Raw genomic sequence first — 17,246 nt, 5'->3', positions numbered from 1 at the left:
CTTGATTGACGGATGTTACTCGTCTGAATTTCTTCGAAGTTGCGCGCGCCGCTTTCTCATTTCTTCTCGAAATATTGGCAAGTGCTACGAAGTAGCGCCCGCCGGGCCAGACCATTAACAATGGTCAAAACCCTGGCTTTTACTAATATTAATTCGCTCGCCCGAAAATTTCACGTGACTTTGGTTTTTATGGTTTTGCAGCCGTACAAAACGGTTTTACATAAACACTACCCAGGAAACCTTACTGGTAGGGGCCTAACTTCGAAAATAAAAGAGATAGAAACGTCTGGTTTTCAACAAAACGTCCGTCTCGTAAAACTAAAGTTAGCTCCTCAGGAGCACAATTTGGGACAACCTAGATTTTGAATTATCGCGAAAAGTCTTATTTTGGGCCTTTACTTATAAAAGTGCGCAGCTTTAACTTTGCGGATTCTTGTTCTCTGATTGATTGGTTGACGATGTCAACCCATCGAGATCGTTGCTCTGCGAAGCAGAGCAACGATCGAAGCAAGAATGCTAGTTCGCGCGGCGCGTCGAAGCGGCGAAGTCCTTTGACGGATGTTACTCGTCTAAATTTCTTCGAAGTAGCGCGCAAGTGATGCGATGGCAAGTGCTACGAAGTAGCGCACGCCGGGTCAGACCATTAACAATGGTCAACGAAGTCCTCCAATCTGATTGGCTGAATCGTATCACGTGGTGCAATTGCATTCTTGGAATGTTTGAAGCGTGCAAATGCAATGAACTAACGAGCGCGCGCGGAGTTCATCACGAACAAGCTGTGAAGACGCGATCACCTGTAGTAATATCGCCAGCCAGTAAGGTCTGCTGGGTAATCCCAACGCTAACCCTAACCATAACCCCGAAGCTAACCATAACCCTTACCACAACCCAAACCCGAGCCCTAAACAATCGAATTCGTATTTTTGATTTTACTAGCCTGTCACGTGACCAAAACGGTTTTTTGCCCCTAACTCTCCAGGGAAGCATTTTAACCCTACGTCATGGGGTGATTCGGAATCACCGTCCAAAAATACACCGATTTAGATCACTTGTATGCCCAAAGGGCCTTTTCACAAGAATTTTCTTAAAATTTGGGCGAGCGACTTAGTAGGGGCGCAAAACACTTTACTTCCAGATCGTTGCTCTGCGAAGCAGAGCATCTCGTCATTGTTAGAGATTTTGCAGGCGTATCCTCTAAAATATGATCATCTGATTTGTTCAATTTTTGCTACACGTTGTATACCTCTCTCGTTCACGGACGGCTGGAGTGCGAAAAGGGGTTGCAACGTGTATCAGTTCAATTTTAGAAGGGGGCACCAACAGGCAACTGAACGTTACGCCACTGCACCTGATCCTTAATTATAATAATATACGAACTTGGAATCTAGGCCTCCCTTTGTAATCAGTAGTGCGATCTGAAGGCCTCCCCTATGCTATGCAACACGAGCTCGGAGTCGGCTTTTAGACAATTAGAGGTCCGTACTCCGTGCGATATATCTCCACCGAAAGCGTATCCAATTTGAAACGTTAAATCAAAATATGTCTATAACTTGTATTGATTCTGCACTAAGTTTTGGGATAACATAATGTTTTAGCCTCTTTGTCCCCAACTTCGGCACAAATTGGCTACACCTTGGTCAAGTAAATTTGTTACAGTAGCAATAAATTTGCTTCATCATCGCTCACGATGACTCATTTACAACGAAAACACATTATTTAAACTTAAAACCAAACTAAACAATGATTCACGGCCCAGAATGTAAAAAATGAAGGCACAAGGCAGGAAGGTGTGAAAATATATCAAATTTTTGACAAGATAAAATTGTTGTTACTGTTAATTACAAGAATCAAAATTGCTTGTTTTACGTTTATTCATTTAATCACTAACAATTTAAAATCCTTGATCAAGGAATCATTTGGACAAATATAAATGCGTGAAGTTGGGGGAGCCTTGGCATGACACCTACGTACCCAAGGTGCTTGATGAAAATAGGGATGCGGTGCTCATGACCATTTGAGTAAATGGGCATTTTCCGGCCAAAATCGAAAACCAAAAATAAGTATTTCTGATACCATACTCTGGGCTGAGCTTGATAATTAAAGGACGACTGAACATACATTAGCAATATCAAGAGGAAATAGGAATCACAAAATCAATCAAATATCATAACTAACCAAAAAAATCTGACAAAATGAATTTAAACACTACATGATATACAGTAAATTTAATACAAAACCATCTTACAAGGGGTGTTTGATGACGACGCAAAATTATTCAACTAGTCCAATTTTATGAATTACAGCCAGACATCAAACGTTTAATTAGCAGTTGCCCAAAATTATTCTAAAACAGTGTTAGATAACGACACCATGGTAATTAATGACGTAACCATGGTAATTAATGACGTCACCACATAAATCGCTGAGGGTTAGGAGTTAGAGAATCCGTGATCTCCCAGTCAAAAGTTTTGTTGAGGAAGATTTTGACAGTGACCAGGTTAATCACGGTGTACTGACAGAGTTCCAGGAATAACACCACCCACGAGTGTTGCGGCACGTGCAGCCTAGGAGTATTTATTGTTTAGAGACATACGTTCGACTAATATTGAAAATAATCTTATATTTATATTCAATGAGACTAGGTACCTAGTATCGAAGCTGAGCATATTTTTTCTGACTTCTAAGAATAGCGATTGTTAAAGAGGTTCAACAATCGCTATTCTTAAAGGTCAGAAAATAATAAGTCAGAAAATAATTAATAATAATAATAATCGACAAAAAAAACTCGAAAAACACTTAAACTAATCAATTTACCGATAATTAAGTAATTAATTATCCAATATTAGCCCTAATCACCTGTACAGCAGATAAGGTAAGATAAAGTATCTGAACTCCAGCAAGCCCTGCGGTACAATCTGACTAGCCACGCAGAGGAAATAGAGCAGAGTGAAGAACTTGGAGTGGACCGTTGAAAGGAGGGCCACAATGTTTAGGAATGTGTAGAAACATACCGGGAGGAGGTAGTACATTGTGTAGGACGTCCGACTGAAGTGATTTGTTAGATAGATTGGGGACTTAATACACTACTTACACTGAACTAGATATGAAGTACTTAATTCACTTGTTAAAAATTACAGAAGTTATGTAAGGGAGGGGTTGGGCAAATTTTATCAATCCAACATGCCGTGAGAGATGAAAATTAATAAGTCCATTAACCCCTGTGTTATAATTAAAACTTAAATTAGAAGGTACATTTACAAACCAACTTACTTCAGGATTTTTCGCCAGATGTAAAATGTATAGTGTCTGTTATCAGCCAGAAGATAGGGATGCTCATATCGGAAGAAGTAAAGAGCCAAAACTGCACTCATGAAGAAAAGTAACACGTGTACAGGCCTGAGATAACAGTTAATATCATTTAACTGGTGAAACGGTGAACTAGGATGGAAGTTACAAATTTGAGCACATTAAATTAACAAGAAAATATGTAATTATTAAGCAAGATGCATGGGAATTTAGAAACTGTCTCACTTAAAAACGTAGTAAAGTACAGTGAGATGACTGTGTCGTAGCCGTTGGATCATGTGGGGTAAGGAGAATGCAGTAAGGAAGAGAAGGAAATAGAGAAACTGAGGGAAATGTAGAACTGCTGTGTGGGCACTCTTGTCACCTGAGGGTAGGAACAGGGTTAACTTTAAGTGCGGGTAATTCTTGAAAAATGTCAATGAACTAACACGTTCGAAATTATAACTTTTGACACAATTTCAATTAGGAAATAATATCCCAGAAATATGTCAAGTTGTTAGGAATGAGTACTTACCGACAACGATACCACCGTTTAAGACAATAAAAACACCGAATCCAGCGAGAACCATCAGATAAGGTAGGAGTAAAAGCAGATACTGCCAGAAATATCTCAATATTACTTTAACAGCTATTTCCATTTGAGAGAAGAAATCATCGCAATGCTCTAGTAATCCTCGATTTTCGATGTCCCTAAAAGTAAAGTATGTTAAGGCTCAGAAAGGAGAGCTTATTTCTAGTCAAAGTTGGGAGGAAACGGTAATTGAGAAGAGATGGACAAAGAAGGCTTTATCTTTACCACTGACCTAATAACTACAGTTCCAGCGGTAAAGCCGACCCATATAATGTTTGTTTGCCGAAATAAAACTGATATGGCGCCCAGCTGAAAATAGCAGAGGATGGATTTATAATCATGGTATGGAAAGGCAGGTCAAATGTACATAAGACGGCTAAAACAAGTGGTGGATGTTAAAACGCGCGTGCGCGCAAAATTTTATGCTTCGAAAATGTTTGAATTCTGTGCATTACACAGATAAAGTTGCTCAGCGCGCTACGTTTACGTGACACATTTAGCGACTGTGACCGGCCCTCGTCTTCACTTACCATGGCAGATTTCAGATGATGGTTTCTGATAGAACAACTGTAACTAGCTAATACAAATAACACACTTCCAACATCAGTATAATATAGAAGGTTGTAGAAGTAGAGTAAAGGAAAGCAAGTCAGCACTAGGCTGTTCATCATGCAGCATGTTCGGTGTATCGGCTGAATACCTAAACCGGGATCATCCTGAAAAATAAAAATTCATAAGATACCGCGCTAGTAGATAATTTTATCTAAAAAAGGAGTAATATTTGACTGGAAGTTTTTGAAATGAGAGATAATTTCTGTCAACAGTACACTTCAATATAGCAGTGTGAATAAGTACACGAACTTACCTTTAAACGACGAGATAGCTTCCTGAATATCGTGTACATAACTACAAATATCAATACTGACATCACTATGTTGACAAACCTGAAAAAAGAGATAACATTAATTATCATAACTAAGAAATTGCATACAATTAATCACGGAGATGGAAAGTTTGCCGTTTAATACACAACATCAGATTGAAATCTTAAATTTCATTTTCAAGACAAAAACTATCCACAAGTGGACAAACCTTAGTTTTTCCAGAGAGCAATACTCAATGTTGGGTTTACCAGTCATAAACCCTGCACAATGTGCAATAACTGCGTTCAGTAAATACAAGCCAGGTAGCGTAGTTATCTTGCTGTCCCATACTGTCCAGTTTCCTGCGCAGAAGTGTTGCGCCTGGCGCACGTGGAATACTTCGTCCTGAAAACAGCAGGGTGTTAGTTCGTCAGCAGGGTGTTAGTTCGTTAGTATATATTAGTTATCTTAGAGCGTAGAGGTAGCATTCGACTGACAATATTATTGTATCAGAAAGTGAAACATACACGCTCCATAACTACATCTGCCATGTGTAAGTTTTCAGCAACATTCAAACGAGAAACACGCTAAAATGTCTAAGTAACCTATCTATTCATTTATAAAAGTTTATTTACTTATAAAATTAACCAATCTATTCATTTATAAAAGTTTATTTACTTATAAAAGTAACCAATCTAATTACCATGTAAGGGTTAGTTTGAGCGTTGTTGATTTTAACAACTTCCCCCAAAGTCACTGCTAACATGGCAGCTGCAAAGAAGCCGCACCAACTACTTGCAGGTAAGTCTAGTTCTGATATTGTGTTCCGAGCTATGTCAACCTGCATTCATTATATTAATTGAGTATTTAATTAGTTAGAACAAATTATACACACAGTGCTCAGTGCTCAAGGGATTCAATAGGCAATCAAGTGCATAATTTTCGAAAGAACAATGAACTTTTCATTCAGAGAAATAGTCCATGATAGCTTTAACATGATTCTAGAGGATCAGTCAATGTATTTTTATTGAAAAGTTAAACCGTGCTCAAATAAACAAAATTATGTTCGCCAAATTGGCACGAAATATCACAAAACCAACAATCATCACACTACCTACACTTTGTTGGTACATGGCATAGGAGCTGGTCCTGGCATGGTGAACCAAGGGGTGATCGAACACGAAACTAGAGGACCGGGCATGTTTTCTCCGATTGGAACTCTTCTCTTGACTCCGCTTTACTCTCCTTTCCCGGTGCTCCTCTTCATGACGTTTACACGCTCCTTCCTCTTCTGAAGAAGACGGTGAACTAACTCGAGATCGGGTGACTTGAACTCGGTCAGATGATCTGCGTGTAGGGGTGGTAGGCGCTGCACTGTCGTCTGATGATGAGTAGTAAGCGCGATGTTTGGGGAGCACGTGTCGTGTTGTGGGGTTTTGTTGTAGGAGAGTGTCGTCAGAACTGCTCATCAGCTAGTTGGGGTAGGGTCATGTGATATTCCGTTTAGGTTTAAATGTTAAGCAACTTAGTCTTATCATACTAGTAGTAGAATCAGCTAATCGGTACATAAAATCACGAGTCTTCAAAATTATTACAGCAGATCACAGCACATTTTCAAATATATTGCTGAACAATAAGGAGGCGAAGCAATAAAAGGGATATGAACAACTTAGAATAAAATTAAAAAGCCATCATGAATTAATTGTTGGTTTTCTGCTGTTGCTGGGGCTGTCTTCCGGGTGGCCCTCGGACAGGTGGGGTCCTTATTCTTCTGTTTTCTCTGGACCTGTAACAAGACATTTAATTAAGTAACAAGATATTTAATTAATTATAACAGTTTTATGTGAGGGTTTACTTTATGATTTTGAACAAAAATTGAAGGCAAGGTTACTTTAGTTTAGGAAGACAATATTCACGAAAAGATCCAAGTAACAGTTTATAAAGTCCACGTACCTGTTCCTTACTACTTTACTGTGAATAGCACAAGACACACAGTAGTGCAATTTGACGTAGATCTTAGGCAGGATATAACTCTTGTAAACACTCTGTTCCCCGATATCTCTCAGTGCGGCAGCCTCTACTATGTTCCTTATTATGAACTTCTTAATAGCCTTGTCCTTGGGAACGCAACGGGCACAGTTGGTGCACCTCAGGAATTTAACGTGTCCACGACCGTTCTTGTTACGTCCTCCATTACGTCTCTTCTTGGTCATTCTGGCTACTTTAGGAATGTGTGGATTAAAGAGTGATACTTGAGAAATTGAAACAGTTAAGTATAATGTTCATAATTTTATGATATTGTGTATTGATGTCATACGTATAAATTGAATAGAATTCAAACTATACCAATAACAGTTGAACCAAAATTTACGTATCATAAATCTAAAGAGGTTATTTACTTATCATTTATTAACATAAATTAAGATTAAAAGTTGGGCGATTTATTCCGTCGAGAAAGAAGGATGAAACTGTTTGGCCAGTCAGGGTAGCTACAACGACAATCTCATTTATCTGATGATAATTCTACTAGTTTCTCTTCTGTATGATCCATTTCATCTTCTCCAGAAGGAACCATTTGCATTACTTGCTGCTCTGAATTTGAAGGGACTATAAGTCTTTCTAGCAGCAGAGCACTGGTTGGTTTTAAATATCGATAGTAGTTATCTATGTTATCCTTCACACAAAACCCAAACTTCTCATAAAACTCAACAGCCTCACTGTTTGAACTTTGAACATGTAACTGAACTGCACTACATTTCTCAGCTTTTGAAAGCTCCAACACAAAGTTCAGCAACTTTGTTCCTATCTTCTTTCTACGATAAAGTACCAAGCACCCCAGTGTCATTATATAGAGGATATTTGAGTCCACCTTACAGCATACCATTCCCACATACTTTCCATACCACATGGCCAATCGGCTGCAGCTAGGGTTCTGTAGCACATACTGATAGAATTTGGGAGTGTAGTGGATCGGGAGGATGGAAGCGTTCAGAATTTTTAGTTGCATTATGTTGGACTTGTCTATTTTTACCAGTTCTGAACCTGATCCAGCATCTTTGACATCAGCAGCCAGCATGGATACATCCAGAAATGTCCAACACTTATGTCGGGCAACGTTAAAATGAATACAATTCGAATAATTGCGTGCTCTTACAGAATTCAAATAATAAAATCACATCTTAGCCTCAGGCATCAGGTGCATCCTGAAGAAATCAAATTGCGAGAAAAAGTAAATTTTAAAATACATAATTTTGAGAACATTTCAAAGAAAAGTACAATTGAAAGCAATGAAACAAGGTTTGTTATATAATTAAAAACTCATAAATAAAATGAATCTTATTGGCCTTGTGGGGCACCTCGTCCGTATCCTCCTCTCTGAAATATAAATTGATTAGCAGATAAACACAAGGAAATATTTTAGACAATACTGGGGCTCGAATCAGATTACCAAAGACTCTCGTCAGTTATGTGACACCGTTTAAAATACTGTTGTGAAAATTATGTACTTTGAGAGCAGCGCTAAGTCAAGTTAATGCCTTGATCTAAATACGCTCCCAAAAGTTTATTGTCAAGCGGCCTTTACAATCAGCAATTTAACTCTAACTGCCAACTAAGATAACACTTGTTTCAGTACTGAAAACGGGAATTCACTCAGATTTTTAAGCCTTTATTGATCATCATGTAAAATGGAAGCAAACGAACGAGGTTTCAAAAATAAGCTGACTTACGAATTCAGGTTGGAATCCTTGTCCGGGACCGACATTCTTGCCTTCTGCGCTTCTGTAGGCATCACGATCATCTGATTTAGGTCCGGCAGGAGCTCCTGAAGGTTAAAAGAGTAAATAATTATTAGATAAAGAATAAACCAGTTAAGACATGCGAAGTTTTAATTAAGCAATTAGAATCTTCATCAGCGAACCATACAAACGATACTTAACAAAACTAACCTTGTGGCTTTGGTTTAGGAGGGGCAGTCGTTGTTCGAGCTGTGGGTCGCTTCAAGGTAGAAGGAACGATTTCTTGTGGTAAATGGAGATAGTCTCTCAAGAAAGTGATTCCATCATTTTCCAAATACCAGTAAAAATGTTGCCATGCGAACTGTTCCTTGACGTATCCCTTAGATCTGAGCGACTGAAATGTTATTTGTTAGTTTTAATGATTTACCCTGAATACTTCATTCTTTAACGACGAGAGCTAGAGTGGCCTATATTCATCAAGAGAAAAATTGAAAGAATTCACAGGAAATCATAAACTTGAACTCTGTTGACAAACCTGCATGGCCTTGATTACTTGAAGGTTGGGCACTGACTTAACATTAGGATGTGTGGGGGCGTTAAAGTCCTTCTTAGCTACGACAACTCCCTCTTTAAAGAGGTGTTCAAACACTGCCTTCCTGTTCTTCTTGGGTATGAGCATGGCTGTACAATGTTAAGAATCAGAAACAATTTTAGGAGCACAGTTCAATGTTACAACTGTTCAAAAAAATTGAGGGATACAAAAGTGTTTATTTAACTTTGTTAAATCGGATGTAGGACACACCACACAATTTTTCAATTGATTCGCCAAAAGATACGCACAATTTCTATGAAGAATATCTATCTCGTACAACTCTGAATACGATAACACTTAAATACACATGTAAGCTTCAGGATATGAAGTTAATGATATTTGCTGCCTGAGTGAGAGAAGGCCAGAGGTTTGAATGACCCTTTCTGAGTTTCCAGCCTACAATCTTCAAACATATCTCACTTTTTTCTTTCTCAGGACCAATGTCTAAACCGAGAGCTTGCATGTCGTTAAGAAAAACAATGAACATTGAACATCCATCATGAAAGCAGGAATGTAGTAGTAGGAAGTGCTGTGGGTTAAACTTTAAAATGCGATACAATGAAGATGAACCAAAGGGTAACCTTTCAAGATGCAGAGGCGGCTATTGAGGGCGTCCAAAAGAAAGCGCATGCATGATCTTTGTGAAATTTGGTGTTGTTGGTCGTCCAATCCTACGTTTGGACGACTAAGCCGCGCAGGTTTAACACAGTTGATTGTAAACGGTACAAAGCACATCAAGCGCATCCCACTACAGGTAATCTATATGATTTGCTTGTCCAGGACACCTTGCAATTTGAACTATCGACTATTACACTAGTAGTAATAATAATATGCTATCAATTTGTGCCTAGTGCAGTGGGATACATACATGGTGAAATTAACAATGTACTTGGGTCAGTTCAGAAACGAGCGCCAAAAATTATTTTATTCAGATTAATTCAGGACAGTCATAAGCTACAATATACGAAAAAAAACCTCGTCCGCTAACCCTTGTATTGTCAACAATCACAAGATTCACATGTAATGATGGAGTAAGGTTAATTGGATCAAACCAACATGTCCTTCCTTAACTGCTTTTCCCCCGACAAGATGACTTCGAACGGCTATGAGGACACTCTGAAGTAGAGAAAAGCCAGGTCTTGCTCTTACAAAGCCCATCAATGGGCATGTTACTAGTCTCCTTTGTCTGATACTTTTGCCCGATTCATGACCTTAGTGCAGCTTGGTCCTGCCTCCTGAAGTTAAGAACACAACAGGTTAAGTTCAAATGATCCTTTCTCGGTTTCCAAGACCCGATCTTCCTCAAGGTCTCTCTTCTCTCTCACGTTTCTTACATGTAGTGCAGGAGGACTGACAGTAAGATTTAGAGCGGCATGCGGACAAGACACTTTAAAGAAAGTGCGCTCAAATGCGGACTGAAGTCCAGCCTAAAGCAATATACCTAAATATAGAGAGTCTATTTTATCATCATTTCATCAAATCTGGTGCAGCAGTTAATAAAAAGATTTCATGTAAAAGAAGCACAGTGGGCCAGAATAGGGGGGCAGGCTATATTAGACATGTTAGTACCATCCAAATATGTCTGAAAGGTGTTCTGTAGACTGCTTTGACCCAAAAAAACGATCAAAACCAATTTCAAGACCCTACTATACACAAAAACTGAGAAAATTGGGGATTTTTGAATTATGCTCCTTGAATTTTTAGCCCCAAAATGCCCAAAAATTCAAAATTCCTTACACAAGCCACAAAATCAGTTTTGAAATGCTTTACTTGTAGCTAAAGGCTTTCAGAACTAGTATTTAAAATTTCATCAAGATTGAACAAAAGATGGCCGAGTTATAACAAAAATATGTATGCCCATATTTGGGCATAAGCCCTAAATAACATAGTTTAAGCCAATAAATTGGTAACAAATCGGCATTTTAAAATAATCCCCAAGTTTCCCCAAGTAGATTTTTCTACTATATTGTAGGGAATCCTCTAAGCTTTCAGATGGTACTATGGAATATGGCGGCCTATTGCGGCCTAACAACTATTTTTGGTCTGGAAGACCAAAAATTTGCCTAAAAATGGGACAAAAACTCAGGGTCATGTCAAAAATCAGCTAAATTAGATAGCCTATTAAGGTTTTTTTCAATAAATTAAGATTTGAGAGTTGTTTTGAGATGTAAAAGGAGACAATTTACTTTATATAATCTTATTTAAGGAACAGACATAGAGTAAGAGCTATTTTTCACTGCCAAAAAGAAACAAAATCAATTTTTGAAAAATCGCAAATTTCGCGGCCGCGTAGCGGTTAAACTATATGGAATTTTTAATTTCGGTTTTTTGCATTCTGTAGGGGAACAGTTTTCCCATCAGATTATTTAAAATACATCTTAAACTGACAAACTCATTTTTGGACCTAATATAGCCTGGTGGCCCACTGTGAGAAGAGTGTCTGATGTGTTAGTAATGGACGATATGAACATTTTAATTTTGAATGGACATGGTCTCAAGCAACACCCAAGTTAAAGGACTCCAACCATTATCATTGAAACCACCCTGTTTAAGCCAGATGCAAAAAGCCCCACTCTCACAATAACTAGATTCTCTACAGGACTCAATCTCAACTAAAATTTAAACTCACCACTTCTGAAAACCTTTCGGTGAGATTATTTTTTTATAAAATTATTCAAATAATATACACATAATATAGCAATGACCCTATATAAAATCTACCCTTTAAGAATTTAAAAAAAGTTTCCTAAAAAATCAAAAATTACCCTTGGCCTTGTGGCTCCAAGTTAAGATCTAGACTGTTTATATCAACAATGTTTTTTCTACAATGTATCCTACAGCATCCGAGTACCTCTGGCCAGTGTGGTACTCCATCTTACTGGCCAGCTTCTTAACCAGTCTTTCAGCTTCACCACCCATTCCACCAGAAGTCGAGAAAACTAAAGGTGTGAAGCTTCCTTTCTCCACTTCAAGAACCCTTGCGTTGTAACATCGCTTTTTCTCATTTTCGGTGAGATTATTAACATTATTTTCAAGATAGTTGTTGACTTCAACTTAAATTAATTCATATCAAATTCTTACGACATTGTAAACAAACTTAATAATTTGCAGACTAATAAATCTTTAGTACTGAGTACTGAGTAGTTGTACAAGCGAGAGAGTCGCCGGTGTAAATTATTCACTATTAAATAGTGTAAAAAATGATGATGGAGACATTGAATAGTAGGCAAAATGGCCACATAGATATTTGGGTAACACCGTGCGAAGACATATAAATCGTAAAAAGAAAAGAAACAAGGGGGAACCCCGACCCATGTAGCTGAAACACCTCACAGCAAGTAGATCAAAGTAGCTCTTGCTTGTGAAAAGTGTATCGGCTACCCGCCGAAGCGGTGGGTTGGGAGTCTCCCCTAGGATCATTTTGTCTGTAAAATTGTATACAATATAAAAACTACAATAAGTAATCTATAATATTTACATAAACAAAATTTAAGAGGCCTCATAAATCGTTGGAGAGACATTAGGGAAATACGTACCATTAAGACAATATTTCGACAGAATTCTCGCTTTTCTTTCTAGTAGCGCTCGATTTTTATACTTACGATGAAAAATATAAAAACGTGCGCGGCATCACTTTTTGAATTAACTTTAAATTTATTCTCTGCCAATTACTTGTATCACGTTGTGACCCCCACTGTCCTGACGATACAGGCGGAGCCGCGCACTCGTGCGCGGCGGTTCATACAAAGTATGACAAGGATTTCTGATTGTAGGTTTACAACCTACCAGGACGCGCGCCGAGTTGGACTCGTCGACGGTCCAATATATGGAACAGATATTTTACGAGTATCACCCGTTAAATTTCTGACGCCGCAATTATTAACACTGTCTCTGTTTCTCAGAATTTCATAGGTATGATATTTTCATACTCACGGCACATATTCAATATTTTGGGTGATTTTTCCATTGTTTGTTGTTATAAGTATAAAGTTACAAAAAATTTTGAAGATATTAATAAATGAAATTGTAGATCTGAAAAAATTTTACTGGGCGGCGCTCAGCCTGTCATTCCGCCGAATCTTTATGTTTATGAACATAAAGATTCGTCCCCAGGTAAATAAAGTTAACACAATATAATATACAAGTACAACCTTGACCATTGTTAATTATCTGGCCCGGCGCGCGCTACTTTGTAGCTGATATTTGGATACGAAACATGTATCAAAGGTTTACAACCTACCAGGACGCGCGCCGAGTTGGACTCGCCCGCGTCGACGGTCCAATATATGGAACAAATATTTTACGAGTATCATCCGTTAAATCTTGCTCTAACCAGAGCCCTCTCGCTTGCAGTAGCGCGCGACTTGTATCACGTTGCGACCCCCACGGTTGTTTCACTATGGTGACGATACAGGGGGAGCCGCGCACTTCGTGCGCGGCGGGTCATACAACGTATGACAACGAAGTCGGCAAAGACAGTACTACTTGTGAAACAAGCGCGTCACGCAGTACGCGTAGACACAGGTGAATATAATATCTTAACGGGTGATACTCGTAAAATATCTGTTCCATATTGATATATATATATATATAGGACCGTCGACGAGTCCAACTCGACGAGTCCAACTCGGCGCGCGTCCTGGTAGGTTGTAAACCTACAAATAATATCCTCTTCCACATACATATATTTAACGGGTGATACTCGTGAAATATCTGTTCCATATATTGGACGAGTCCAACCTCGGCGCGCGTCTTGGTAGGTTGTAAACCTACAAACATATATTGTATATCCTCTTCCACATCCACCCTCCCTCTAAACACTAAACACTAAAGCCCTGGACATCACTCACATGACAGACCGCTTCATTTTCTATCACCTGTCTTTCCGTGTAGGTTTATAACCTACCAGGATGTTTAAATTTAAAAAAAGGGAGTAACAGTGTAATTGACGGATGATACTCGTCTAAATTTCTTCGAAGTAGCGCGCGCCGCTTTCTTCTCGATGGCAAGTGCTACGAAGGTGCGCGCGCCGGGCCAGATCATTAACAATGGTCAACAGTGTAAGTGTAACAATGTAAGTGTAACGGAGTCTGTCTTGTAGCGCGCGCGATGCGTTACTGGCTAGATCGGCGAGATGCGCTACTGTGCCGCGCCGAGCTGCCATGAATTGACATCGTCAATTAAGAGTTTGTCCTGTACGTGACTTTAGTGTTTAGAGTCATAGCACTTTAGAAATAATAGTACGACTGTGTCATGTGGAACATAGCCCTACTTTTCTGAAACATTTAGAATTCCGTCAAATCTGCAAAATTTGGTTCAAGAAATACCATATTTGAAAAAGGGACAGAAACAAGAAATAGGCTTATATATGATTATCCAAATTATATTATTATAGTTATACTTTCTCTGGAATGCTGTCTCTTACCTGAGGACCCCAGGCTATTATGTTCATTAACATAATATAGATTTGGCGGAATGACAGGCTGAGCGCGGCCCAGTAAGCTGTCTCCGGCCGGAATTAAACCTTCAGTGGCAGTTCCTCATATTATCCATAGTTAACAAACTAATTGGTCACTGTTCTATCGCTTATAATGCGCAATATTTAAACGAATACAATCCATATGACATATACAAAATTACACGAAATATGCTAAATAGCTCAAGCTGTAATTCGTGATAATTCAGATGGGACTGTGGCTGTATATAAATACTTTTAGTTTTTAGCTAAATCATAGTCTACCATTTTATCAGTCAACAATTGATCAAGTCACAATTTCAATTAAAATACACTTTTTCTCTGATAGACCGAACCTTTGAATGTGAGAAACATCATCAAAAATGTCATTCTCTTCAGTAATGTAGTGTTTGAATAACAATAATAAGTTCAAGCAACAAATTTAGAAACAAAGCTCCTGCGCAGGAAACCACCTCTACTGTTAGCCGGAAGTGATGCTCCTTTCTGAACTTTTTTGTTCTTGCTCTGTCTGTCCGTCACTGAAGTTAAAAAACGCGTTACAAAAGAAAATTAATTAATTAATTATTTAATCATAATCATAAGTACAGATTAGAGACCCTTCAAACAAGCAGAGTCTTTAGAGCTTGTTATTTAACACTTTTCGTATAATTTAGCACAAACTGTTTGTTTATTTTCTTAAGTCAAATTTTAATACTTACAATAAAATCAAGTTGGTTATATCTTATGTTAAAGGACCAGTTAACTGAAAAATTTGTAGTCTCCAATTTGGCTAAGATTTAAATCAGCTGTGACAAACTGGTAAAGAATCGTATCGCCGAAAGAACCAACTCTCTAGCGTACTTGTAACGCGTGTTATTGCAATAATAAGCTGTGGCCTCGTGACGTCATAAAGTCCCTCAGTGCGCGCTTGCATAGCGTAATTTACATTACAAATGTTTATCATCGTCAATAAAACACATATAACTCACTCAAATTTTAGAATTATGACTATTACCCTAGTTCTCCAAAATCCTTATAGTTTTGACTATCATTCTAACTAAAGGAATAGCTGATTGGATGTACAGTGCTCACGTCATGATTTTAAACAGTGATATAGGTTCTTGAACAGTGGCGGGTGAATGTACGGTTAGAAAGTTTCTGCTATTACAACTTATGTCATATGTGATAATTTTGGATTGTTTTCATTGCTTAATTAGCTGCTTAACACAAGTAGCTAGGGAGACTGTGCCGATTATTTTTCCCCAGTCCATGAAACTCTAACGAATTTAGAAAGGATCTAGATAAGTAGGAGTTTGTTCAATTCCGAGAGCAATTATATTTATAGCATAGCGAAATTTATAACTTTAATCCGCATGTGTCAGCCAGCACAGGAGACAAGAAGTCTGGCTACTTTACGGCCGTTCCTCTGGGACCATTAGTAGAAGTAGCTTCTATCAGAACAGTGCCGTGGGAACAGAATTCCCGCCAAAATACCCGGTCTCGGGTCTACCAAATAGTAATACCGATTGGACTTGGAGTGTACGGTGTGCGGTGTGTCTTGAATTAGACTTACGGCTTACATAGTTGTTATCCTAATTGCATTATCATCGGTACATAACATAAATAAACTACTGGTAAGTTTAAATACCAAGTGCAAACGTGTTCAGTCAATCGACCCACTGAACAACTATAGAATTTCCAAGACCCTATTATTCTCTGGCCATATATTACGGCACGATCGATTGTTAGATGGCTAAACGACCAACGTTAATACTTAATCTATACAATTCTAAAACTATGAGCTAGCACTTTAATCTAAAAATACACTTTTTATATTACTCCTGATTTTTACATTTCACGTAAAACATTGTCGCCACAGGTTGATCATGGACACTAACAGCTTGATTTGAGATAAATGACTAATAAGTTTCTCTAAAGTTAACTCTAAAGTTGTGTAGTCCAGTCATTTATGGACATTTATGAAAAATGAACCTGCAAATATTCAAATACTCACGAAACTTTGCACAGACCTTCCCGAAGGTATGAATAAACGATTTTCGTTTGGAGACATTTTTTTACCGTGGAGAAAACCCAGGAGGGCCACGCCCATATTGACCCAATAACGTAACCGACCCCTTGCTCCTGAAGGTCGTAGAGTAGAGACTTCAAAATAGGCTTAAACGAAGCCGCATATGCATGTTTATATAGTGTTTACTTTTCGAAAAATTCGCCAAAAACCATTTTGGGCGTGGTGCTGAGCCCATTTTCGATAGGATCGTGATAGAGTCTTTAGACAGGGTGCAAAAGAACCGCAATTAGCATATTAATATATGACTTACGAACAAACATATGCCTTAAAGTGCTTACTTTTTCATTTATTGGGGAAAAACTGATTTTCGGTTCCAGAAATCATGCAAAACTATGGATATCTGGTAAATTGGGCTATGAAGGCCCTAAAGGTTTTTGAATGTGTGCAAATTGTGCAGAATGGCCATGTTTATATACAACTTATGAAGCAACATGTACCCTAAATTACTTACTTTTCGAGTTATTCGGGGAAAAACATTGTATTATGTCCATTTTCTACCTGTAAAATACAGTCTCACGAGCTCTTCTGCGCGCGCAAGGGACTTTATGACGTCATCGCCAAAATAATACAAATGCTATTTACACGCGTTAGAGAGCAGTTAGAGATTTAGGAATTTCAACACGTTGATTAGTT

At 38.3% G+C, this 17,246-nt stretch overlaps 4 protein-coding genes across 5 annotated transcripts in view; all 4 read right to left on the bottom strand.

Annotated features, from left to right (window-relative positions):
* Positions 1–1,715: 1,715 nt before the first annotated feature.
* On the bottom strand, positions 1,716–6,250 carry LOC134813747 (putative Dol-P-Glc:Glc(2)Man(9)GlcNAc(2)-PP-Dol alpha-1,2-glucosyltransferase). 2 transcript variants are annotated; one of them, XM_063821619.1, is made up of 11 exons: positions 5,859–6,250; positions 5,444–5,581; positions 4,970–5,145; positions 4,743–4,821; positions 4,408–4,593; positions 4,110–4,186; positions 3,821–3,996; positions 3,532–3,670; positions 3,271–3,396; positions 2,857–3,045; positions 1,716–2,564 (listed from the first exon to the last, which is right to left on the bottom strand). In XM_063821619.1, exons 1-11 carry the CDS (start codon positions 6,207–6,209, stop codon positions 2,408–2,410), a joined length of 1,794 nt encoding a protein of 597 aa, XP_063677689.1. In that variant the 5' UTR covers positions 6,210–6,250; the 3' UTR covers positions 1,716–2,407. The 2 variants fall into 2 exon arrangements, with proteins under 2 accessions (XP_063677689.1, XP_063677690.1); XM_063821620.1 differs by having other exon boundaries at positions 1,718–2,564; positions 5,855–6,214.
* A 151-nt stretch (positions 6,251–6,401) lies between these two features.
* On the bottom strand, positions 6,402–6,975 carry LOC134813748 (small ribosomal subunit protein eS26-like). Its single transcript, XM_063821622.1, has 2 exons — positions 6,694–6,975; positions 6,402–6,526 (listed from the first exon to the last, which is right to left on the bottom strand). The coding sequence occupies exons 1-2, from the start codon at positions 6,951–6,953 to the stop codon at positions 6,439–6,441; spliced, it is 348 nt and encodes a 115-aa protein (XP_063677692.1). The 5' UTR covers positions 6,954–6,975; the 3' UTR covers positions 6,402–6,438.
* Positions 6,976–8,038: 1,063 nt separating this feature from the next.
* On the bottom strand, positions 8,039–9,532 carry LOC134813751 (small ribosomal subunit protein eS10B-like). Its single transcript, XM_063821629.1, has 5 exons — positions 9,490–9,532; positions 9,013–9,158; positions 8,688–8,871; positions 8,469–8,563; positions 8,039–8,115 (listed from the first exon to the last, which is right to left on the bottom strand). Exons 1-5 carry the CDS (start codon positions 9,530–9,532, stop codon positions 8,077–8,079), a joined length of 507 nt encoding a protein of 168 aa, XP_063677699.1. The 3' UTR covers positions 8,039–8,076.
* A 5,212-nt stretch (positions 9,533–14,744) lies between these two features.
* The window catches only part of LOC134814478 (ELKS/Rab6-interacting/CAST family member 1-like), a 75,910-nt gene continuing 73,408 nt past the window's right edge, over positions 14,745–17,246 (bottom strand). The window contains exon 16 of the mRNA XM_063822606.1: positions 14,745–15,063. Within this exon, the coding sequence (XP_063678676.1) occupies positions 14,954–15,063 (110 nt within the window). The 3' untranslated portion in view covers positions 14,745–14,953. The remainder of the gene's footprint in view (positions 15,064–17,246) is intronic.

The sequence above is a fragment of the Bolinopsis microptera genome, chromosome 4, assembly GCF_026151205.1.
Source record: "Bolinopsis microptera isolate Bmic1 chromosome 4, MBARI_Bmic_1.0, whole genome shotgun sequence".
In the NCBI taxonomy this organism is placed as follows: Eukaryota; Metazoa; Ctenophora; class Tentaculata; order Lobata; family Bolinopsidae; genus Bolinopsis; species Bolinopsis microptera.
This window is presented reverse-complemented; position numbering and strand designations above follow the sequence as displayed.